Source organism: Bombina bombina, chromosome 8, assembly GCF_027579735.1.
Source record: "Bombina bombina isolate aBomBom1 chromosome 8, aBomBom1.pri, whole genome shotgun sequence".
NCBI classification, from domain to species: Eukaryota; Metazoa; Chordata; class Amphibia; order Anura; family Bombinatoridae; genus Bombina; species Bombina bombina.
Window position 1 is genome coordinate 283,250,256 of NC_069506.1, and position 27,880 is coordinate 283,278,135.

General features: G+C 41.2%; 1 protein-coding gene across 14 annotated transcripts in view; it reads right to left on the reverse strand.

Moving 5' to 3' along the window:
* Positions 1 to 27,880, reverse strand: part of PKNOX2 (PBX/knotted 1 homeobox 2) — a 1,550,023-nt gene that overhangs the window by 261,579 nt on the left and 1,260,564 nt on the right. For all 14 annotated transcript variants that reach the window (XM_053691420.1, XM_053691421.1, XM_053691419.1 and 11 more), the window contains one exon: positions 5,748 to 5,919. In XM_053691420.1, coding sequence (XP_053547395.1) covers positions 5,748 to 5,919 — 172 coding nt within the window. The remainder of the gene's footprint in view (positions 1 to 5,747; positions 5,920 to 27,880) is intronic.

Consider the following 27,880-nt stretch of genomic DNA (forward strand, 5'->3'; position numbering starts at 1 on the left):
GACCAGATCCCGGGGAAAAAAACCCTGATCGCAGCCGAGTACAAACTCAGGAACCGCAACCTGCTAGACAGACTAGCTAACCACCAAGCCACCTGGGCTCAATAGCTTACCAGCAGACAAAGAAAAATGACTGCAGCTGTTTCCCAACAGTAAAGCTTCCACTTACTCGGCAGCGAAGCTGATCCAAGAGTCCCTCAGGAAAAACTGCAAGACAGGGAGCATGTGTCCTCAGGACACCCAATTAATCAACAAATGATTGAACAGGCACAGAACGTCCAAAGTGTTAAGTGACCAGCGCAAATCCTAGGACCGAAAGGAACCAGACCTCTCAGAACCCAACAAAAGGGCCAAGACTGAGAGCAACCGCTCGAGCCCCCTTAACACAAGCAACAAGGCGACCAACAAGTCCAACCCATGCACCGTGAACAAGTCTGCAGAAAGCAGAGACAACAGGGAAAGATGACAAACCGAGCAAGAACTAGTCCTAGACGCGAAAGAGGAATGGGAAAAAAGGAACCCCAAGAAAGCCCAGAGCCCATCCTCCGCCAAGGTATAAAACCGAATTACCCTGGACAATAGGACCCGTCCTGACCCAACCCCAAATCCTAGGGGCATAACAGGAACATACAGATAGGACAAAGAGCTAGACTGACCCAAACCCTAGACACTCCCCGAGATCCACAATGGAATCATAAAGGAGGAAACCAGACTTCCATAAGTCAACGCCCAAGGCAGCATGCCCCAAGCCGATCAGCGGTAGGCTATCTCAATGAGGAAAAGGAACCTCAAATCAAATCCAAGATGACACAATAGATACTGCGAACCACAGCATGAGTCCATCAGGGAAAAAACCCCTTAACCAGTAGCCCCGAGGTACAGGACTTCAAGAACCAAGCCCATCACGGGCCCAAACCCCCAAGGGGCAATAAAGACGACCAGGACACCAGTGACATCCAAAATCCCGTCAAAGACTCAAGGAGAACCATCAACAGTAGCTCAAAAGGGCATAACCGCTCCACACGGTAAGGACCACATCCCTCAGATCAGGGATGCGAAAGGACATGGTGTGACACCACTGGTCTCGACGTCGGGTGCGGACTGACACGGACCAGCCCAAGCCATTCCAACATCCAGACCCAAAGGTCCAGAAGAATAGTGTTTTTTTTTTAGAAAACAAATAGCTTAACAAGCAGTAGGTCCCGCCGTACCAGCCATGCTCAACATGCGTCACTAACAAGTAACGTGTCACACTCAAAACTCTGAAAACAATCTGGGAACAACTTCAGTAGAAGAACTTTAATTAAGCAATCCCAGAATCTCCATAGGGAAACAGAAAGAAAAGTAATCCGAACCGGATAAAGGAAAAAACAAGAGCACCAGCAGGCATCCACCCTGAAGGAACTATGTTTTCGCAGGACCTGCCAAACGGAAACCGTAACCTCCAGAAAAAAAGACTGGGAAAGCTCACAGTAGACCGATCAGGGAGACACATCCCCACTAGCCTATCTCAAAGAACCTTGTGAGAACCGAGACAGACCATAAAGGAAATGATCCCTCAATAAATCAAAAGTTTGTCTTAATATGACACGCAGCCGCACAATCCTATAACGAAATGAACAGCAAGGGGGAACAAACACCCCCGGAGGGAATATTATAGTGCCATTCACAGTCTGAATGCCCGGAATAGGCAGACAGGCACATAACTACAATGGAACGAGCGCCATTAAAATATTAAAAATGCCCCGCCAACTCCAGGGGAAACAATCCATTCTGCGCGGAGAAATAAGTAACATTGGGGACCTCAAAAGTAAAAGGAGTATGCGAGTGGGAAGGTGCCTCCTGAGGAGGCCGATGGCTCGGAAGGCCCAGGGTCCCCCGAGCCCGAGGGAACTGGTAAACTATCCAGGCACGAGAGACAAGAATGGCAGACTTGCGATAACAGGGTCAAATTACGGTCCTCATCCGAGGACGATTCAGAATAGGATATAAAAATAGTCCCGGCATTGGAATCCTCCATGGCTTAAGACTGTGCAAGATAAACAGATATTGGAAAAAAGCAACTGGCACCTGACACCAATGGCTGGGGGCACTCACCACCTCCTATGACCAGACCTCAGTGGAGCAGACTCGTTCCACCGTCGCCACACAGTCAGGAATGCGGAAGGGGAAGAAGCCCCACACAAGCGTAGAACGCGGCCGGCCACCAGATGCCCCACAAAATTCCAAAAAGTGCGCCCCTAAAGGGCGGCAAAAACCAGGCCCACAGAAAAAGTTAAGCAAGTCTGAATAAAATAGGCATAACCCGAAGGTATAGTTCCAGGCCGTGTAAACCACAACCGAAAGAACAAGTCAATATGTGCCACATAGGCATGTGTCTCGGCCACAGAGCCCCTATGCACATACACAAGCAGGTTGAATCGCATAAGAAACATGATAAAAAAATAAACCCTTACCCGATCACTATCCACCTTAAGGAGGAATTATCCCGTGATTCCAAGATCGGAGCAAAAGGTGCCTCAGCGAGGCCCGTACTTGACTGTCATAATAATCACATTACAGATAACGGAATAAAATGAAACAATCTTATCAGAATCTATGCTGTGGAACAGGAACATGGCCCTTCAAGTGTGACGAATAGTAGCATCGCTTCCGTCATGGACTTGAGAGAAGACAGCATGTAGCAAAGTGAAGTTCGGCAACGCGAAGTGCTGAAAACAGAGTTGTGAATACGAGTCGGGATGGTGTCGCAGGTGAAGTTCCCACTGCATCTCCGGACTCTCACTTTTGCCCAGGCCCTCCACGAGAGACTGACAAGACTACTTAAAACTCCCGTCCCATGTCGAAGGGTAGCACCCGAAGTGTGAGGAGTATTTAAGCCTTTTGGCTGGTGGGTCTTTGCCTCCTCCTGGTGGCTAGGTTCTTATTTCCCATAAGTAATGAATGCGGCTGTGGACTCTTTCCCATTAGGAAGAAATGGACTGTACATCCGGCATGTCTGCCAGACGCTTGTGCAACAAAATAGATAGAGCAGAAATCTGACCCTTGAGGGTACTGACAGACAACCCCTTCTCCAGGCCTTCCTGGAGAAAAGATAAGATTCTTGGAATCCTGTCTCTACTCCAAGAGAATCCTTTAAACTCGCACCAATAAAGATATTTACGCCATATCTTATGGTAAATCTTTCTAGTGACAGGCTTACAAGCCTGAATCATGGTCTCAATGACCAATTAGGAAAATCCACGCTTAGATAAAAAGAAGCGTTCAATCCTCAAGCAGTCAGCTTCAGAGAAACGAGATTTGGATGAAGAAAGGACCCCTGAAGTAGAAGGTCCTTTCTCTACTAAATCTGCATACCAGATCCTGCGAGAAAAGAGACATGCCAACCTGAAGTTCCAAGGAACTGCCAGAGTATTTATCAGAAAGGCCAGAGGGTCTCTCGACCTTGAACCGTACTTTGGGAGCTTGGTGTTCTGTTGAGACGCCACCAGATCCAATTCCGGCAACCCCCATTTGGTTGTTAACCTGGAGAAAACTTCCGGATGGATTTCCCACTCCCAGGGATGGAATGTCTGTCTACTCAAGAAATACGCTTCCCAATTGTCCACTCCTGGGATAGCAGATAGAGCCACTGAGGTTATGTTGTCCGACTGGAACCTGATAAACCGGGCTAGAGCCAGTTGAGGCCAAGTCATCAAGGCATTGAAGATCACTCTCAACTCCAGAATGTTTATGGGGAGAGCAGATTCCTCCTGAGACCAAAGTCCTTGCGCCTTCAACGAGTCCCAGACTGCTCCCCACCCATCAGGCTGGAGTCCGTGGTCACATTTACCCAAGATGGTCTCTGAAAACACGTCCCCTGGGACAGATGTTCTTGAGACAGCCACCACGGTAGGGAGTCTCTTGTTGATTGATCCAGAACTATCCTCTGAGATAGATTTGTATAATCCCCATTTTATTGAGCGAGCATGCATAGCTTAAGAGGTCTCAAATGGAACCGGGCAAAGGGAACTATGTCCATGGAAGCCATCAACCCAATTACCTCCATGCATTGGGCCACTGTTGGTCGTACCTCAGACTGTAGGGACAGGCAAGCAGGAATAATCTTGGCTCTTCTGACCTCCATCAGAAATATTATCATTGATAGGGAATCTATAATGGTCCCTAAGAAGATCACTCTTGTAGCCTGAACAAGAGAACTTTTGTCCAAATTGACCTTCCAACCGTAAGAACGAAGAAAAGACAGCAAGATCTTTGTATGAGATTCTGCTAGTTGCAAAGATGGCGCCTGAACCAGAATGTCGTCCAGATAGGGTGCCACTGCAATTCCCCGGGACTGAATTACTGCCAATAGAGGTCCCAGGACCTTTGAGAAAATTCTGGGAGCTGTGGCAAGGCCAAATGGAAGCGCTACAAATTGAAAGTGTTTGTCCAGATAGGCAAATCTCAGAAATTTGTAATGATCCCTGTGAATGGGAACGTGTAGGTACGCATCCTTCAGGTCTATTTATCATGAATTGACCCTCCTGAACCAGAGGAAGAATGGAATGAATAGTCTCCATTTTGAAGGATGGCACTCTGAGAAATTTGTTTTAAGAAATAAAATGGCACTTACCTGCACCCTTGCCTGTCCGACAGGGAGGCAGCTCACCTGGCATGAGAGGAAGCCACTCCTGACAGAGGCCTGTGGATAAGAAGAAGAAACAGAGTAGGCCTACTCTGGCATTCTGTTGCAGGGCAGCAATCCTGTCAGGAAAACACAGTGAGGCCCACCCTACAAGTTCCTAACTGCTTCAAAGCTACCACAGCTCTACTGAAGTGACTAACATGGAGTACAGCTAGACCCAGATTATTAGGGAAGATCAGAGAAAGCCTGCTCAGGCTTCCAAAATAAAAAAATATTGATGGAAGAAATCTTAAAAAGACACCTAAACTTCACCTCCTCCTTGCATTGAAGAGAATGACAGGGGGTTGTGGGAAGGGAAGTGATATTTAAAGTAAAGGTAAACTTTGATGAACTAATCCTGCTTTCTCCAATCACAGCATTGCCTCAGGCAATGACTACCCTGGGGGGAAAGCCATGTTTGGAGGAAGCCGGATTAGTAATTGCTGACGTGTGAAGAGAGGATTTCCATGAGGAGGAAGCTACTCTGGCAGTGAAAAGAAAAAAAGGTAAGGTTTTTATCAAAACGGCTGCTTTGTAAACTTTGATGAATGAAAGTGCCCCTGTTTTTAATAGTATTTTTAAAAAAATGGGTTTTCCTTCACCAAAGTTTACCTTCACTTTAACAGCTTTGCTGTGGTGCTCTTTGCCTCCTCCTGCTGGCCAGGAGTGATATTCCCAACAGTAATTGCTGATTCCGTGGACTCACTGTGTCTTAAGAAAGAAAAGTTTACTTCTTTCACAGTTAGCACTCTAGCATAAGCGCTAAATAGTGCTCCACTCGTATCCTGGTCCTTAATACTTTGTAGATGCGGCTTTTCCAATTAATAAGTGCTGATATCATCCGCATATCATTCTTTGAATAAGCACCAAAATACACTGCCGTTCACAGCCGTCACTTTCACTTGCCTACTATCTAGATGGTGCTAAATCATTTCCCTGCTACACATTGATAACTTAACATCTTGGATGCCAAGGAGGATTGCAACACTCAGTAGCACTACAGCCCTCTCAGGCAGCCAAAGGGTTAATCGGAGAGATAACAAAATCACATTGAGGTTAGTTACAGAGAATAATGAAGCTTTACCAAGTTGTCAAGCTCAGGGTCTTCGCTAAAAAACGGTTTGTGCTCCTGTTCCTGCTGGTGGACAAAATTTTCAATATCTACATCAAAGCTGGCAGAGGTGATGCACTCGGAACCCTGTGTCGCCTGCTCGCACTTCTCAAAAAGCAGCGTCAAGAGCGGGAAGAGAGGGTGCCTAGAAGGGACAAAATAATCATATTTATCTAAATGTCTTAAACATTAATAGAAATCATTGATTGCTTGTTTCACATGAATGATTAATGCCGCTGTGTTTCAGAACTTAGATATAAAAAATATTTTTAATGATATTTTTGTCTACAGATTGCTGGTTCTCTTTCTGTATATCAGGTGAATAGATAGAAAAATAACAGAATAAAAACAAACATTAGTTATTCACAATGCACTTTCATTACGTTATGTGAATTTTCAGAAAACAAAAGTTATATATTGCATACAGTAAGGCCATTGGCTATCTTTACCTAACCCCTTAAAGGGACGGTATACACTCATTTTCATATAACTGCATGTAATAGACACTACTATAAAGAATAAGATGCACAGATACTGATATACAAATGCAGTATAAAACTGTTTAAAAACTTACTTAGAAGCTCTGTTTAGCTCTGTTGAAAAGGTAGCTGGAAAGCCCACTGCAAGTGGGAAATAAGACACTCCCCCCTCCCCCTTCTTTTGCATATGAAAAGACCCTTTATACAAACAGGAGCAAGCTGGAGAAGGTATCCGACGGTATTCTCATAAAACTTTGGGGCTTCGTTAGGAGTCTGAAAATCAGAGCAATGTTCTTTAAAAATAAGCAAAACTATACATTTAAAAAAAACAAAAAAAAACTTTATGGGCTATATAAATAGATCATCTACAAAACATTTATGCAAATAAAAAATGAGTGTATAATGTCCCTTTAATGACCAGCTACGCACCCTGTATATCGCTGTTCTTTCTAAGGGGTTGTCTTTTTCAATGGCGTGGTCTCGTGACAAGGCCTGCAGGAGGGAGGGATGGTCTAATAGCATGAGCGGCAAGACCCTTAACAACCAGGGTACGTTGCTATCGTTAAGGGGTTCATTGTTTTTTTTCCAGCTAATCAGGAATGCTACACTTGTACTGAGCTGGTGACACTGCCCCTTTGCAGAAGAAAACCTGGAGTTCACATCAAACCGTCTTCTTGCCACAAATTAATTTACTCATTAACTCCCGTTCAGCAGCTAATCCTTCAAATCTAAATAAATATTTTGTTATTATACAAATCACTCTATTCATATAGATGAAGTATTGAATGAGCTTGTCTAAATCTCCAACTTTTCACAGACTCATCCAGGTCAATAGCAGAAGTTACTGTAGCATCTAAATGATTACTTTATTTTTATGTTTTTCCTGCTAGAACCCTTCAGTAATTAGTCTCTAGTAAACAAACTGCTATATAAATATCAACATATATTTTGTGTTTCAGCAACTTACTATATATTTGTTATAGATGGGCAGGGCCAGAAATACACTGACAACCTCCATAGGCACAGATGATTTAGGGACTGACCTTACACCCTCACTGTCACCAGCACACACATGTAACATGTATGTCTGCTTAAGAGAAACCTGGGCAGTCCCCAGTACAGTACAGAATGACCTCAAAGCCAAGTGACTTGCACACAATACAAGTACCAGACAATGTACTGCACAGTTTTATCACTAGGCAGCTGAGACGTCCACAGTAATATTGTCACTAATGTTAAATACCCAGAGACACAAAACAAAATAAATCCCTCTCTTGTATTAATATTGCAAAGTGATTACAAAATTTCAGGTAACAAACATGGTCTTTTGTAGTTACCAGACACAGTATCTGGGTACAGACATGGTCTAGTATAGTTACCAGGCAGGTCAATGGGTACAGACATGGTCTAGTGTAGTCACCAGGCAGGGTCACTGGGTACAGACATGGCCTAGTATAGTTACCAGGCAGGTAAATGGGTACAGACATGGTCTAGTGTAGTCACCAAGCAGGGTCTCTGGGTACAGATACGGTCTAGTGTAGTTACCAGACAGGTCACTGGGTACAGACATAGTCTAGTGTAGTTACCAGGCAGGGTCACTGGGTACAGACATGGTCTAGAGTAGTTACCAGGCAGGGTCAGTGGGTACAGACATGGTCTAGTGTAGTCACCAGGCAGGGTCACTGGGTACAGACATGGTCTAGTGTAGTTACCAGGCAGGGTCACTGGGTACAGACATGGTCTAGTGTAGTCTCCAGACAGGGTCACTGGGTACAGACATGGTCTAGTGTAGTTACCAGGCAGGGTCAGTGGGTACAGACATGGTCTAGTGTAGTTACCAGGCAGGGTTACTGGGTACAGACATGGTCTAGTGCAGTTACCAGGCAGGGTCAGTGGGTACAGACATGGTCTAGTGTAGTCACCAGGCAGGGTCAGTGGGTACAGACATGGTCTAGTGTAGTCACCAGGCAGGGTCCCTGGGTACAGCCATGGTCTATTGTAGTTACCAGGCAGGATCACTGGGTACAGACATAGTCTAGTGTAGTTACCAGACAGGGTCAGTGGGTACAGACATGGTCTAGTGTAGTCACCAGGCAGGGTCACTGGGTACAGCCATGGTCTAGTGTAGTTACCAGGCAGGATCACTGGGTTCAGACATGGTCTAGTGTAGTTACCAGGCAGGATCACTGGGTACAGACATGGTCTAGTGTAGTTACCAGGCAGGATCACTGGGTTCAGACATGGTCTAGTGTAGTTACCAGGCAGGATCACTGGGTACAGACATGGTCTAGTGTAGTTACCAGGCAGGATCACTGGGTTCAGACATGGTCTAGTGTAGTTACCAGGCAGGATCACTGGGTACAGACATGGTCTAGTGTAGTTACCAGGCAGGATCACTGGGTTCAGACATGGTCTAGTGTAGTTATCAGGCAGGATCACTGGGTACAGACATGGTCTAGTGTAGTCACCAAGCAGGGTCACTGGGTACAGACATGGTCTAGTGTAGTTACCAGGCAGGATCACTGGGTACAGACATAGTCTAGTGTAGTTACCAGACAGGGTCTCTGGGTACAGACATGGTCTAGTTTGGTTTACCAGGTAGGGTCTCTGAGTACACCCAGCTTAACAATGGCATATAAAATAATAATGTTTATTAAGTGACTATTTGAAATATCTTTATTATTTGCTTTACTGAAACATTACAATTGTTTAAATGCAACAAACAGTCAGTAGTGAAATCTGTAGCCACTAACCAGCCCTGAAGGTTACGTTCAGAAGCGTAACTAGAAACCACAGGGCCTAGGTGCAAGAATCTAAGAAGGGCCCCCCCACCCCCCCAAAAAAACAGAATTTATGTTTACCTGATAAATTACTTTCTCCAACGGTGTGTCCGGTCCACGGCGTCATCCTTACTTGTGGGATATTCTCTTCCCCAACAGGAAATGGCAAAGAGCCCAGCAAAGCTGGTCACATGATCCCTCCTAGGCTCCGCCTACCCCAGTCATTCGACCGACGTTAAGGAGGAATATTTGCATAGGAGAAACCATATGATACCGTGGTGACTGTAGTTAAAGAAAATAAATTATCAGACCTGATTAAAAAACCAGGGCGGGCCGTGGACCGGACACACCGTTGGAGAAAGTAATTTATCAGGTAAACATAAATTCTGTTTTCTCCAACATAGGTGTGTCCAGTCCACGGCGTCATCCTTACTTGTGGGAACCAATACCAAAGCTTTAGGACACGGATGATGGGAGGGAGCAAATCAGGTCACCTAGATGGAAGGCACCACGGCTTGCAAACCCTTTCTCCCCAAAATAGCCTCAGAAGAAGCAAAAGTATCAAACTTGTAAAATTTGGTAAAAGTGTGCAGTGAAGACCAAGTCGCTGCCCTACATATCTGATCCACAGAAGCCTCGTTCTTGAAAGCCCATGTGGAAGCCACAGCCCTAGTGGAATGAGCTGTGATTCTTTCGGGAGGCTGCCGTCCGGCAGTCTCGTAAGCCAATCTGATGATGCTTTTAATCCAAAAAGAGAGAGAGGTAGAAGTTGCTTTTTGACCTCTCCTTTTACCGGAATAAACAACAAACAAGGAAGATGTTTGTCTAAAATCCTTTGTAGCGTCTAAATAGAATTTTAGAGCGCGAACAACATCCAAATTGTGCAACAAACGTTCCTTCTTTGAAACTGGTTTCGGGCACAGAGAAGGTACGATAATCTCCTGGTTAATGTTTTTGTTAGAAACAACTTTTGGAAGAAAACCAGGTTTAGTACGTAAAACCACCTTATCTGCATGGAACACCAGATAAGGAGGAGAACACTGCAGAGCAGATAATTCTGAAACTCTTCTAGCAGAAGAAATTGCAACCAAAAACAAAACTTTCCAAGATAATAACTTAATATCAACGGAATGTAAGGGTTCAAACGGAACCCCCTGAAGAACTGAAAGAACTAAGTTGAGACTCCAAGGAGGAGTCAAAGGTTTGTAAACAGGCTTGATTCTAACCAGAGCCTGAACAAAGGCTTGAACATCTGGCACAGCTGCCAGCTTTTTGTGAAGTAACACAGACAAGGCAGAAATCTGTCCCTTCAGGGAACTTGCAGATAATCCTTTTTCCAATCCTTCTTGAAGGAAGGATAGAATCTTAGGAATCTTAACCTTGTCCCAAGGGAATCCTTTAGATTCACACCAACAGATATATTTTTTTCCAAATTTTGTGGTAAATCTTTCTAGTTACAGGCTTTCTGGCCTGAACAAGAGTATCGATAACAGAATCTGAGAACCCTCGCTTCGATAAGATCAAGCGTTCAATCTCCAAGCAGTCAGCTGGAGTGAGACCAGATTCGGATGTTCGAACGGACCTTGAACAAGAAGGTCTCGTCTCAAAGGTAGCTTCCATGGTGGAGCCGATGACATATTCACCAGATCTGCATACCAAGTCCTGCGTGGCCACGCAGGAGCTATCAAGATCACCGACGCCCTCTCCTGATTGATCCTGGCTACCAGCCTGGGGATGAGAGGAAACGGCGGGAATACATAAGCTAGTTTGAAGGTCCAAGGTGCTACTAGTGCATCCACTAGAGCCGCCTTGGGATCCCTGGATCTGGACCCGTAGCAAGGAACTTTGAAGTTCTGACGAGAGGCCATCAGATCCATGTCTGGAATGCCCCACAGTTGAGTGATTTGGACAAAGATTTCCGGATGGAGTTCCCACTCCCCCGGATGCAATGTCTGACGACTCAGAAAATCCGCTTCCCAATTTTCCACTCCTGGGATGTGGATTGCAGACAGGTGGCAGGAGCGAGACTCCGCCCATTGAATGATTTTGGTCACTTCTTCCATCGCCAGGGAACTCCTTGTTCCCCCCTGATGGTTGATGTACGCAACAGTTGTCATGTTGTCTGATTGAAACCGTATGAACTTGGCCCTCGCTAGCTGAGGCCAAGCCTTGAGAGCATTGAATATCGCTCTCAGTTCCCCTCGGAGACAAGTCTGTATAGTCCCCATTCCACTGACTGAGCATGCACAGTTGTAATGGTCTTAGATGAATGCGCGCAAAAGGAACTATGTCCATTGCCGCTACCATCAAACCTATCACTTCCATGCACTGCGCTATGGAAGGAAGAGGAACGGAATGAAGTATCCGACAAGAGTCTAGAAGTCTTGTTTTTCTGGCCTCTGTCAGAAAAATCCTCATTTCTAAGGAGTCTATTATTGTTCCCAAGAAGGGAACCCTTGTCGACGGAGATAGAGAACTCTTTTCCACGTTCACTTTCCATCCGTGAGATCTGAGAAAGGCCAGGACGATGTCCGTGTGAGCCTTTGCTTGAGGAAGGGACGACGCTTGAATCAGAATGTCGTCCAAGTAAGGTACTACAGCAATGCCCCTTGGTCTTAGCACAGCTAGAAGGGACCCTAGTACCTTTGTGAAAATCCTTGGAGCAGTGGCTAATCCGAAAGGAAGCGCCACGAACTGGTAATGCTTGTCCAGGAATGCGAACCTTAGGAACCGATGATGTTCCTTGTGGATAGGAATATGTAGATACGCATCCTTTAAATCCACCGTGGTCATGAATTGACCTTCCTGGATGGAAGGAAGAATTGTTCGAATGGTTTCCATCTTGAACGATGGAACCTTGAGAAACTTGTTTAAGATCTTGAGATCTAAGATTGGTCTGAACGTTCCCTCTTTTTTGGGAACTATGAACAGATTGGAGTAGAACCCCATCCCTTGTTCTCCTAATGGAACAGGATGAATCACTCCCATTGTTAACAGGTCTTCTACACAATGTAAGAATGCCTGTCTTTTTATGTGGTCTGAAGACAACTGAGACCTGTGGAACCTCCCCCTTGGGGGAAGCCCCTTGAATTCCAGAAGATAACCTTGGGAGACTATTTCTAGTGTCCAAGGATCCAGAACATCTCTTGCCCAAGCCTGAGCGAAGAGAGAGAGTCTGCCCCCCACCAGATCCGGTCCCGGATCGGGGGCCAACATCTCATGCTGTCTTGGTAGCAGTGGCAGGTTTCTTGGCCTGCTTTCCCTTGTTCCAGCCTTGCATTGGTCTCCAAGCTTGCTTGGCTTGAGAAGTATTACCCTCTTGCTTAGAGGACGTAGCACTTTGGGCTGGTCCGTTTCTACGAAAGGGACGAAAATTAGGTTTATTTTTGGCCTTGAAAGGCCGATCCTGAGGAAGGGCATGGCCCTTACCCCCAGTGATATCAGAGATAATCTCTTTCAAGTCAGGGCCAAACAGCGTTTTGCCCTTGAAAGGAATGTTAAGTAGCTTGTTCTTGGAAGACGCATCAGCTGACCAAGATTTCAACCAAAGCGCTCTGCGCGCCACAATAGCAAACCCAGAATTCTTAGCCGCTAACCTAGCCAATTGCAAAGTGGCGTCTAGGGTGAAAGAATTAGCCAATTTGAGAGCATTGATTCTGTCCATAATCTCCTCATAAGGAGGAGAATCACTATCGACCGCCTTTACCAGCTCATCGAACCAGAAACATGCGGCTGTAGCGACAGGGACAATGCATGAAATTGGTTGTAGAAGGTAACCCTGCTGAACAAACATTTTTTTAAGTAAACCTTCTAATTTTTTATCCATAGGATCTTTGAAAGCACAACTATCTTCTATGGGTATAGTGGTGCGTTTGTTTAAAGTGGAAACCGCTCCCTCGACCTTGGGGACTGTCTGCCATAAGTCCTTTCCGGGGTCGACCATAGGAAACAATTTTTTAAATATGGGGGGAGGGACGAAAGGAATACCGGGCCTTTCCCATTCTTTATTTACAATGTCCGCCACCCGCTTGGGTATAGGAAAAGCTTCTGGGAGCCCCGGGACCTCTAGGAACTTGTCCATTTTACATAGCTTCTCTGGGATGACCAAATTGTCACAATCATCCAGAGTGGATAATACCTCCTTAAGCAGAGCGCGGAGATGTTCCAACTTAAATTTAAACGTAATCACATCAGGTTCAGCCTGTTGAGAAATGTTCCCTGAATCTGTAATTTCTCCCTCAGACAAAACCTCCCTGGCCCCATCAGACTGGTTTAGGGGCCCTTCAGAACCATTATTATCAGCGTCGTCATGCTCTTCAGTATCTAAAACAGAGCAGTCGCGCTTACGCTGATAAGTGTGCATTTTGGCTAAAATGTTTTTGACAGAATTATCCATTACAGCGTTAATAGTTGCATAGTAAGGAGTATTGGCGCGCTAGATGTACTAGGGGCCTCCTGAGTGGGCAAGACTCGTGTAGACGAAGGAGGGAATGATGCAGTACCATGCTTACTCCCCTCACTTGAGGAATCATCTTGGGCATCATTGTCATTGTCACATAAATCACATTTATTTAAATGAGAAGGAACTCTGGCTTCCCCACATTCAGAACACAGTCTATCTGGTAGTTCAGACATGTTAAACAGGCATAAACTTGATAACAAAGTACAAAAAACGTTTTAAAATAAAACCGTTACTGTCACTTTAAATTTTAAACTGAACACACTTTATTACTGCAATTGCGAAAAAATATGAAGGAATTGTTCAAAATTCACCAAAATTTCACCACAGTGCCTTAAAGCCTTAAAAGTATTGCACACCAAATTTGGAAGCTTTAACCCTTAAAATAACGGAACCGGAGCCGTTTTTAACTTTAACCCCTTTACAGTCCCTGGTATCTGCTTTGCTGAGACCCAACCAAGCCCAAAGGGGAATACGATACCAAATGACGCCTTCAGAAAGTCTTTTCTATGTATCAGAGCTCCTCACACATGCGACTGCATGCCATGCCTCTCAAAAACAAGTGCGCAACACCGGCGCGAAAATGAGGCTCTGCCTATGATTTGGGAAAGCCCCTAAAGAATAAGGTGTCTAAAAAAGTGCCTGCCGATATAATCTTATCAAAATACCCAGATTAAATGATTCCTCAAGGCTAAATATGTGTTAATAATGAATCGATTTAGCCCAGAAAAAGTCTACAGTCTTAATAAGCCCTTGTGAAGCCCTTATTTACTATCTTAATAAACATGGCTTACCGGATCCCATAGGGAAAATGACAGCTTCCAGCATTACATCGTCTTGTTAGAATGTGTCATGCCTCAAGCAGCAAGAGACTGCTCACTGTTCCCCCAACTGAAGTTAATTCCTCTCAACAGTCCTGTGTGGAACAGCCATGGATTTTAGTAACGGTTGCTAAAATCATTTTCCTCATACAAACAGAAATCTTCATCTCTTTTCTGTTTCTGAGTAAATAGTACATATCAGCACTATTTTAAAATAACAAACTCTTGATTGAATAATAAAAACTACAGTTAAACACTAAAAAACTCTAAGCCATCTCCGTGGAGATGTTGCCTGTACAACGGCAAAGAGAATGACTGGGGTAGGCGGAGCCTAGGAGGGATCATGTGACCAGCTTTGCTGGGCTCTTTGCCATTTCCTGTTGGGGAAGAGAATATCCCACAAGTAAGGATGACGCCGTGGACCGGACACACCTATGTTGGAGAAAAGGGTGAATTTGATACATATAATTTTTTTCCCTTCTTTTTTTTACATTTAACACAGGGGGGGAAAAATGTGAATCAGATTTTATGTCTGCAAAAGGAGGTACCCTGTGCCCACAGTCTGTGAGATGGTCTGACACCCTATTACTGTATATAGTGACACTGTTTAACCCACCAGTACTGTATATAGTGACACTGTTAAACCCACCAGTACTGTATATAGTGACACTGTTTAACCCACCAGTACTGTATATAGTGACACTGTTAAACCCACCAGTACTGTATGTAGTGAGTTAGTGACACAGTCTGTAAACTTTATAAAGTGACCACAGTAGTCAGTGACATGGTCCAGCCCCACCCCCTGTACATTAGGGTTGCCATCCGTCCCTTAATATACAGAACACTTATAAGTTACACATGCTGCAGGGAGGAATATGAATAGTGCTGTCCAGAAACACAATACATGTTCCTCCCTGCATACCCTGCAGCATGTGTAACTCATAAGTGTCCAGCAAAACATGGCTGAGGTGGCAACCCTACCTGTATATAGTGGTACTGTATAGTGACACTGTTTACCCCCTGCCCCCCCCCCCCCATGCTGTAGTAACAAGGTCTGTAATTTGCTGGTTAACAAACATACACACACACACACATACATGCATAAATACACACACAGTCACATACACACACATGCATAAATACACACAGTCACATACACACACATACATGCATAAATACACACACAGTCACATACACACACATGCATAAATACACACAGTCACATACATACACATATATGCATAAATACACACACAGTCACATACATACACACATGCATAAATACACACACAGTCACATACACACACATACATGCATAAATACACACACAGTCACATACATACACACATGCATAAATACACACACAGTCACATACATACACATACATGCATAAATACACACACAGTCACATACACACACATACATGCATAAATACACACACAGTCACATACATACACACATGCATAACTACACACACAGTCACATACATACACATACATGCATAAATACACACACAGTCACATACACACACATGCATAAATACACACACAGTCACATACATACACACATGCATAAATACACACACAGTCACATACACACACATACATGCATAAATACACACACAGTCACATACACACACATGCATAAATACACACAGTCACATACATACACATACATGCATAAATACACACACAGTCACATACATACACACATGCATAAATACACACACAGTCACATACACACACATACATGCATAAATACACACACAGTCACATACATACACACATGCATAAATACACACACAGTCACATACATACACATACATGCATAAATACACACACAGTCACATACACACACATACATGCATAAATACACACACAGTCACATACATACACACATGCATAACTACACACACAGTCACATACATACACATACATGCATAAATACACACACAGTCACATACACACACATGCATAAATACACACACAGTCACATACATACACACATGCATAAATACACACACAGTCACATAAACACACATACATGCATAAATACACACACAGTCACATACATACACACATGCATAACTACACACACAGTCACATACATACACATACATGCATAAATACACACACAGTCACATACACACACATGCATAAATACACACACAGTCACATACATACACATACATGCATAAATACACACACAGTCACATACATACACACATGCATAAATACACACACAGTCACATACATACACATACATGCATAAATACACACACAGTCACATACACACACATGCATAAATACACACACAGTCACATACATACACACATGCATAAATACACACACAGTCACATACACACACATACATGCATAAATACACACACAGTCACATACACACACATGCATAAATACACACAGTCACATACATACACATACATGCATAAATACACACACAGTCACATACATACACACATGCATAAATACACACACAGTCACATACACACACATACATGCATAAATACACACACAGTCACATACATACACACATGCATAAATACACACACAGTCACATACATACACATACATGCATAAATACACACACAGTCACATACACACACATACATGCATAAATACACACACAGTCACATACATACACACATGCATAACTACACACACAGTCACATACATACACATACATGCATAAATACACACACAGTCACATACACACACATGCATAAATACACACACAGTCACATACATACACACATGCATAAATACACACACAGTCACATAAACACACATACATGCATAAATACACACACAGTCACATACATACACACATGCATAACTACACACACAGTCACATACATACACATACATGCATAAATACACACACAGTCACATACACACACATGCATAAATACACACACAGTCACATACATACACACACATGCATAAATACACACACAGTCACATACACACACATACATGCATAAATACACACACAGTCACATACATACACACACATGTATAAATACACACACTGTCACATACACACACATGCATAAATACACACAGTCACATACATACACAAACATGCATAAATACACACACAGTCACATACACACATGCATAAATACACACAGTCACATACATACACACACATGCATAAATACACACAGTCACATACATACACAAACATGAATAAATACACACACAGTCACATACACACACATGCATAAATACACACAGTCACATACATACACAAACATGCATAAATACACACACAGTCACATACATACACAAACATGCATAAATACACACACAGTCACATACATACACAAACATGCATAAATACACACACAGTCACATACACACACATACATGCATAAATACACACACAGTCACATACACACACATTCATAAATACACACAGTCACATACATACACAAACATGCATAAATACACACACAGTCACATACATACACACATGCATAAATACACACACAGTCACATACATACACACATGCATAAATACACACACAGTCACATACACACACATACATGCATAAATACACACACAGTCACATACACATACATGCATAAATACACACACAGTCACATACATACACAAACATGCATAAATACACACACAGTCACATACACACACACACACGCATAAATACACACACTGTCACATACATACAGAAACATGCATAAATACACACACAGTCACATACACACACACACGCATAAATACACACACAGTCACATACACACACACATACATGCATAAATACACACACTGTCACATACATACAGATACATGCATAAATACACACACAGTCACATACATACACATACATGCATAAATACACACACAGTCACATACATACACATACATGCATACATACACACACAGTCACATACATACACATACATGCATACATACACACACAGTCACATACATACACACACATGCATAAATACACACACAGTCACATACATACACATACATGCATACATACACACACAGTCACATACATACACATACATGCATAAATACACACACAGTCACATACATACACACACATGCATAAATACACACACAGTCACATACATACACATACATGCATAAATACACACACAGTCACATACACACACACATGCATAAATACACACAGTCACATACATACATACACATACATGCATAAATACACACACAGTCATATACACACACAAACATGCATAAATACACACACAGTCACATACACAAACACATGCATAAATACACACACAGTCACATACACACACACACATGCATAAATACACACACAGTCACATACACAAACATGCATAAATACACACACACAGTCACATACATACACACACATGCATAAATACACACACAGTCACATACATACACAAACATGCATAAATACACACACACAGTCACATACACACAAACATGCATAAATACACACACAGTCACATACATACACAAACATGCATAAATACACACACAGTCACATACATACACAAACATGCATAAATACACACACAGTCACATACACACACAAACATGCATAAATACACACACAGTCACATACATACACATGCATAAATACACACACAGTCACATACATACACAAACATGCATAAATACACACACAGTCACATACATACACATGCATAAATACACACACAGTCACATACACACAAACATGCATAAATACACACACAGTCACATACATACACACACACACATACATGCATAAATACACACACAGTCACATACATACACACACATGCATAAATACACACACAGTCACATACATACACAAACATGCATAAATACACACACAGTCACATACATACACAAACATGCATAAATACACACACACATTCACATACACACACAAACATGCATAAATACACACACAGTCACATACATACACAAACATGCATAAATACACACACAGTCACATACATACACACACATGTATAAATACACACACAGTCACATACACACACAAACATGCATAAATACACACACAGTCACATACATACACATGCATAAATGCACACACAGTCACATACATACACAAACATGCATAAATACACACACAGTCACATACATACACACACATGCATAAATACACACACAGTCACATACACACACACATGCATAAATACACACACAGTCACATACATACACACACATGCATAAATACACACACAGTCACATACATACACACATGCATAAATACACACACAGTCACATACATACACAAACATGCATAAATACACACAGTCACATACATGCACATACATGCATAAATACACACACAGTCATATACACACACAGTCACATACATACACATACATGCATAAATACACACAGTCACATACACACACAGTCACAAACATACACATACATGCATAAATACACACACAGTCACATACATACACATACATGCATAAATACACACACAGTCACATACACACACAGTCACATACATACACATACATGCATTAATACACACACACACGCATAAATACACACACAGTCACATACACACACAGTCACATACATACACACACATACATGCATAAATACACACACTGTCACATACATAAACATACATGCATAAATACACACAGTCACATACATACATAAATACACACACAGTCACATACATACACATACATGCATAAATACACACACAGTCACATACATACACATACATGCATAAATACACACACAGTCACATACATACACATACATGCATAAATACACACACAGTCACATATATACACACACATAAATGCATAAATACACACACAGTCACATACACACACACATGCATAAATACACACACAGTCACATACATACACACACATACATGCATAAATACACACACTGTCACATACATACACATACATGCATAAATACACACACAGTCACATACATACACATACATGCATAAATACACACACAGTCACATACATACACATGCATGCATACATACACACACAGTCACATACATACACATACATGCATAAATACACACACAGTCACATACATACATAAATACACACACTGTCACATACATACACATACATGCATAAATACACACACAGTCACATACATACACATACATGCATAAATACACACACAGTCACATACATACACACATACATGCATAAATACACACACAGTCACATACATACACACACACACATACATGCATAAATACACACACTGTCACATACATACACATACATGCATAAATACACACACAGTCACATACATACACATACATACATACATAAATACACACACAGTCACATACATACACATACATGCATAAATACACACATAGTAACATACATACACACGCACACATATAAACACAGACACAAATATGCTCAATCATACACGCACACACATAAACACACACAAATATGCTCAATCATACACGCACACACATACATACACAGATATGCTCAATCATACACGCACACACATACACACACAAATATGCTCAATCATACACGCACACACATACACACACAAATATGCTCAATCATACACGCACACACATACACACACAGATATGCTCAATCAAACACGCACACACATACACAGACATATAAACACACACAAATATGCTCAATCATACACGCACACACATACATACACAGATATGCTCAATCATACATGCACACACATAAACACACACATAAACACACACAAATATGCTCAATCATACACACACACATATAAACACACACAGATATGCTCAATCATACACGCACACACATACATACACAGATATGCTCAATCATACACGCACACACATACACAGACATAAACACACACAGATATGCTCAATCATACATGCACACACACACACACATAAACACACACATAAACACACACAAATATGCTCAATCATACACGCACACACACACATATAAACACAGACACAAATATGCTCAATCATACATGCACACACATACACACACAGATATGCTCAATCATACACGCACACACATACACAGATATGCTCAATCATACACGCACACACATACATACACAGATATGCTCAATCATACACGCACACACATACATACACAGATATGCTCAATCATACACGCACACACACACACATATAAACATACACAAATATGCTCAATCATACACGCACACATATACATACACAGATATGCTCAATCATACACGCACACACATAAACACACACATAAACACACACAAATATGCTCAATCATACACGCACACACACACATATAAACACAGACACAAATATGCTCAATCATACACGCACACACATACATACACAAATATGCTCAATTATACACGCACACACACACATATAAACACACACAAATATGCTCAATCATACACGCACACATATAAACACACACAAATATGCTCAATCATACACGCACACACATACACACACAGATATGCTCAATCATACACGCACACACATACACACACAGATATGCTCAATCATACACGCACACACATACACACACAAATATGCTCAATCATAAACGCACACACATATAAACACACACAAATATGCTCAATCATACACGCACATACATATATAAACACAGACACAAAAATGCTCATTTATTCACGCACATTCACACACACATATAAACACGGACACAAATATGCACATTCATTCACACAGACACAAATATGCTCAATCATACATGCACACATACACACATATATAAACACACACAAATATGCTCAATCATACACGCGCGCACACACACACATACAGTATATAAACACACACAAATATGCTAAATCCTACACACACAAATATTCTCATTCATTCACGCACATTCACACACACATAAAAACAGACACAAATATGCACATTCATTCACACACACACACACATATAAACAGACACAAACATGCTCGTTTATTCACGCACACACATAAACACCAACACAAATATGAGCATTCATTCACACACACATATAAACACAGACATAAATATGCTCATTCATTCACGCGCACAAACACAGACCACAAATATTCTCATTCATTCACACATGCACACATATAAACACAGACACAAATATTCTCATTCATACACACACATAAACACAGACACAAATATGCGCATTCATTCACACACACATATAAACAGACACAAATATGCTCATTCATTCACGTGCACAAACGCAGACATATAAACGCAGACACAAATATTCTCATTCATTCACACATGCACACACATATAAACACAGACAAATATTCTCATTCATTTCCGCACATTCACACACATATATAAACACAGACACAAATATTCTCATTCATTCACACACATATAAATGCAGACACAAATATGCACATTTATTCACGCACATACATACACACATATAAACACAGGCACAAATATGCACATTCATTCACGCTCACACACACACATATAAACACAGACACAAATATACACATTCACACGCGCACACACACACATATATATATATATATATATATATATATATATATATAAACACAGACACAAATATACACATTCACACGCGCACACACATATAAACACAGACACAAATATACACATTCACACGCGCACACACATATAAACACAGACACAAATATACACATTCACACGCGCACACACATATAAACACAGACACAAATATACACATTCACACGCGCACACACATATAAACACAGACACAAATATACACATTCACACGCGCACACACATATAAACACAGACACAAATATACACATTCACACGCGCACACACTTATAAACACAGACACAAATATTCTCATTCATTCACACACACACACACACACATAAACATAGACACAAATAAGTTAATTCATTCACGTACACACACACAAACAGACAAATATGCACATTCATTCATACACACACACATATATAAACACAGACAAATATGCTCATTCATTCATGCACACACACATTCACACACATATAAACACAGCCACAAATATGCACATTCATTCACACACACACACACATAAACACAGAGACAAATATGCACATTCATTCACGCACACATATAAACACAGACACAAATATGTTTATTCATTCACACACACACATATAAACAGAGACAAATATTCTAATTCATACACACACAAAGGCACAAATATTCTCATTCATACACACACACACAGACACAAATATGCACATTCATTTGTGCACACACACATATAAACACAGATACAAATATGCTCATTCATTCACGCACATTCACACACATATAAACACAGACACAAATATGCACTTTCATTCACACACACACATACAGACACAAATTCTCTCATTCATTCGCGCACACACATACATACACACATATACAAATATGCTCATTCATTCCCGCACATTCACACACATATAAACACAGACACAAATATGCACTTTCATTCACACACACACACACAGACATATAAACAGACACAAATATGCACATTCATTCACACACACACACACACACACACACACATATATATATATATATATATATAAACACAGACACAAATATGCACATTCATTCGCACACACACATATAAAGACAGACACAAATATGCACTTTCATTCACGCACGCACGCACACACACATATAAACAGACACAAATATGCACATTCATACAAAAACACACACACACACATATATATATAAACACAGACACAAATATGCACATTCATTCGCACACACACACACACATATAAAGACAGACACAAATATGCTCATTCATTTGCGCACACACATACACACAAATATGCACATGCACTCACACACACACACATATAAAGACAGACACAAATATGCTCATTCATTTGCGCACACACATACACACAAATATGCACATGCACTCACGCACACACACATATAAAGACAGACACAAATATGCTCATTCATTTGCGCACACACATACACACAAATATGCACATGCACTCACACACACACACACACACATATAAAGACAGACACAAATATGCTCATTCATTTGCGCACACACATACACACAAATATGCACATGCACTCACACACACACACATATAAAGACAGACACAAATATGCTCATTCATTTGCGCACACACATACACACAAATATGCACATGCACTCACACACACACACACATATAAAGACAGACACAAATATGCACATTCATTCGCACACACACACACATATAAACACAGACAAATATGCTCATTCATTCATGCACACACACATTCACACACATATAAACACAGCCACAAATATGCACATTCATTCACACACACACATAAACACAGAGACAAATATGCACATTCATTCACGCACACATATAAACACAGACACAAATATGTTTATTCATTCACACACACACATATAAACAGAGACAAATATTCTAATTCATACACACACAAAGGCACAAATATTCTCATTCACACACACACACAGACACAAATATGCACATTCATTTGTGCACACACACATATAAACACAGATACAAATATGCTCATTCATTCACGCACATTCACACACATATAAACACAGACACAAATATGCACTTTCATTCACACACACACATACAGACACAAATTCTCTCATTCATTCGCGCACACACATACATACACACATATAAACACATATACAAATATGCTCATTCATTCCCGCACATTCACACACATATAAACACAGACACAAATATGCACTTTCATTCACACACACACATAGACACAAATTCTCTCATTCATTCGCGCACACACATACATACACACATATACAAATATTCTCATTCATTCCCGCACATTCACACACATATAAACACAGACACAAATATGCACTTTCATTCACACACACACAGACATATAAACAGACACAAATATGCACATTCATTCGCACACACACATATAAAGACAGACACAAATATGCACTTTCATTCACGCACGCACACACATACACACACACATATAAACAGACACAAATATGCACATTCATACAAAAACACACACACACACACATATATATATATAAACACAGACACAAATATGCACATTCATTCGCACACACACACACACATATAAAGACAGACACAAATATGCTCATTCATTTGCGCACACACATACACACAAATATGCACATGCACTCACACACACACACATATAAAGACAGACACAAATATGCTCATTCATTTGCGCACACACATACACACAAATATGCACAAGCACTCACACACACACACACACATATAAAGACAGACACAAATATGCTCATTCATTTGCGCACACACATACACACAAATATGCACATGCACTCACACACACACACACATATAAAGACAGACACAAATATGCTCATTCATTTGCGCACACACATACACACAAATATGCACATGCACTCACACACACACACATATAAAGACAGACACAAATATGCACATTCATTCGCACACACACACACATATAAACACAGACAAATATGCTCATTCATTCATGCACACACACATTCACACACATATAAACACAGCCACAAATATGCACATTCATTCGCACACACACACACATATAAAGACAGACACAAATATGCACATTCATTCGCACACACACACACATATAAAGACAGACACAAATATGCTCATTCATTTGCGCACACACACACAAATATGCACATGCACTCACACACACACACATATAAAGACAGACACAAATATGCTCATTCATTTGCGCACACACATACACACAAACATGCACTCACACACACACAAGAACATACATACAAATAAACACTGTCTGTAGACAGAACAGTAAAATGACCAAATGGTAAAGGGTTAATGTCTAATTTGCAGGCACTAATGCTACAGCATATTATAGTCTAATCTTCACTGATCCCAGTTTAATTCAAGACTTTCTGAGCCCTGGACAGAACAAGAGGGAAAAATAAAACAGAGCTTGGCTGTCGTAATTTAGGCAGCACTGCAGGGGCTTAGCCCAGGGATATGAAAGACAAATTCCAGGCTGTGTTATGAATTATTGCGCCTTATGAACCTTCCAACTCTCACCAGATGCCGGCTGCCATTTAAACAGCCACTAGATCAATTAAAAAATGAAAGGCACAAATCGACCCAGTGCAAGGGCACTAAATTACCAGCAGCTAATAATCCGCGTGGTAATACCAGGTGGTGGGAGTTCAGCGCTGTGCCCCAACCTCTGCAGGCGGCACACACATCCTTCTTCCAGTTTTATAGAGAGAATTAAACTACATAAGCAGTATAGAGAGGTGTAATTTGTTAACCTTGGAAGCATTTCTTCCCTGCAATTCTTACAGGAAAAATACAGCACCGAAGAAACTATACTATTATTTTCATAAAAAAACTACAGACTTTATTTGAAAAATGTATAGAAAACTAGGTAATTTTAGACACTGTTTCTGATATAAAAGTTTGTAATTTTCTGAAAGAAAATATATGCACACACACACATAATCGCACACACAGATATACACACACAAAATCATATACACAGAGCAGACATACTGTACATACATGCATGCTGACATACACACACATATGCATACACACACACGCAAGCACACACACATTCATGCACACATACACACACAAACACATGCATGCAAAGACATTCACACATACATACACACACATATGCATGCAGGTACACACACACACACACACACACACACACACACATATATATATATATATATATATATATATATATACACACACATGCATGCACATTGCACACATACATAAACACATGTGTGCATAATCACTAAGATATACATGCATACACACTTATATGCACACACACTTCTATGTACACACAACCGTAAAAATAAAGTCTGCTGCAAAAATCCTGCAAAAAATTGTGCAGGAATAAAACTATGTAATGATCACATTGGAAACTGTAAAACTACACTGCACATGCAAAGAACACTATGAAATTCATGCTTAGAATACGTAATTAACAAGGGTGTTCATTATCTAAACATTTCCCTGCAGTTCTCATTGTTTTATCTCGCAGTTTAAAAGGTGAAGTGGGTTGGGCACATCTGTACACAAGTGTCACTTGTAGCGATATACCCTGTTACTGTCACACAGACATTTCCTGCAAGTGACATTGAGGTGTGTCAGGCCCATAGTGTTACATCTGTACATAAGTGTCACATGTAGCGATATACCCTGTTACTGTCACACAGACATTTCCTGCAAGTGACATTGAGGTGTGTCAGGCCCATAGTGTTACATCTGTACATAAGTGTCACATGTAGCGATATCACCTGTTACTGTCACACAGACATTTCCTGCAAGTGACAGTGAGGTGTCAGGCACATAGTATCACATCTGTACATAAGTGTCACTTGTAGCAATATCCCTGTTACTGTCACACAGACATTTCCTACAAGTGACAGTGAGGTGTGTCAGGCACATAGTGTCACATCTGTACATAAGTGTCACTTATAGCAATATCCCTGTTACAGTCACACAGACATCTCCTGCA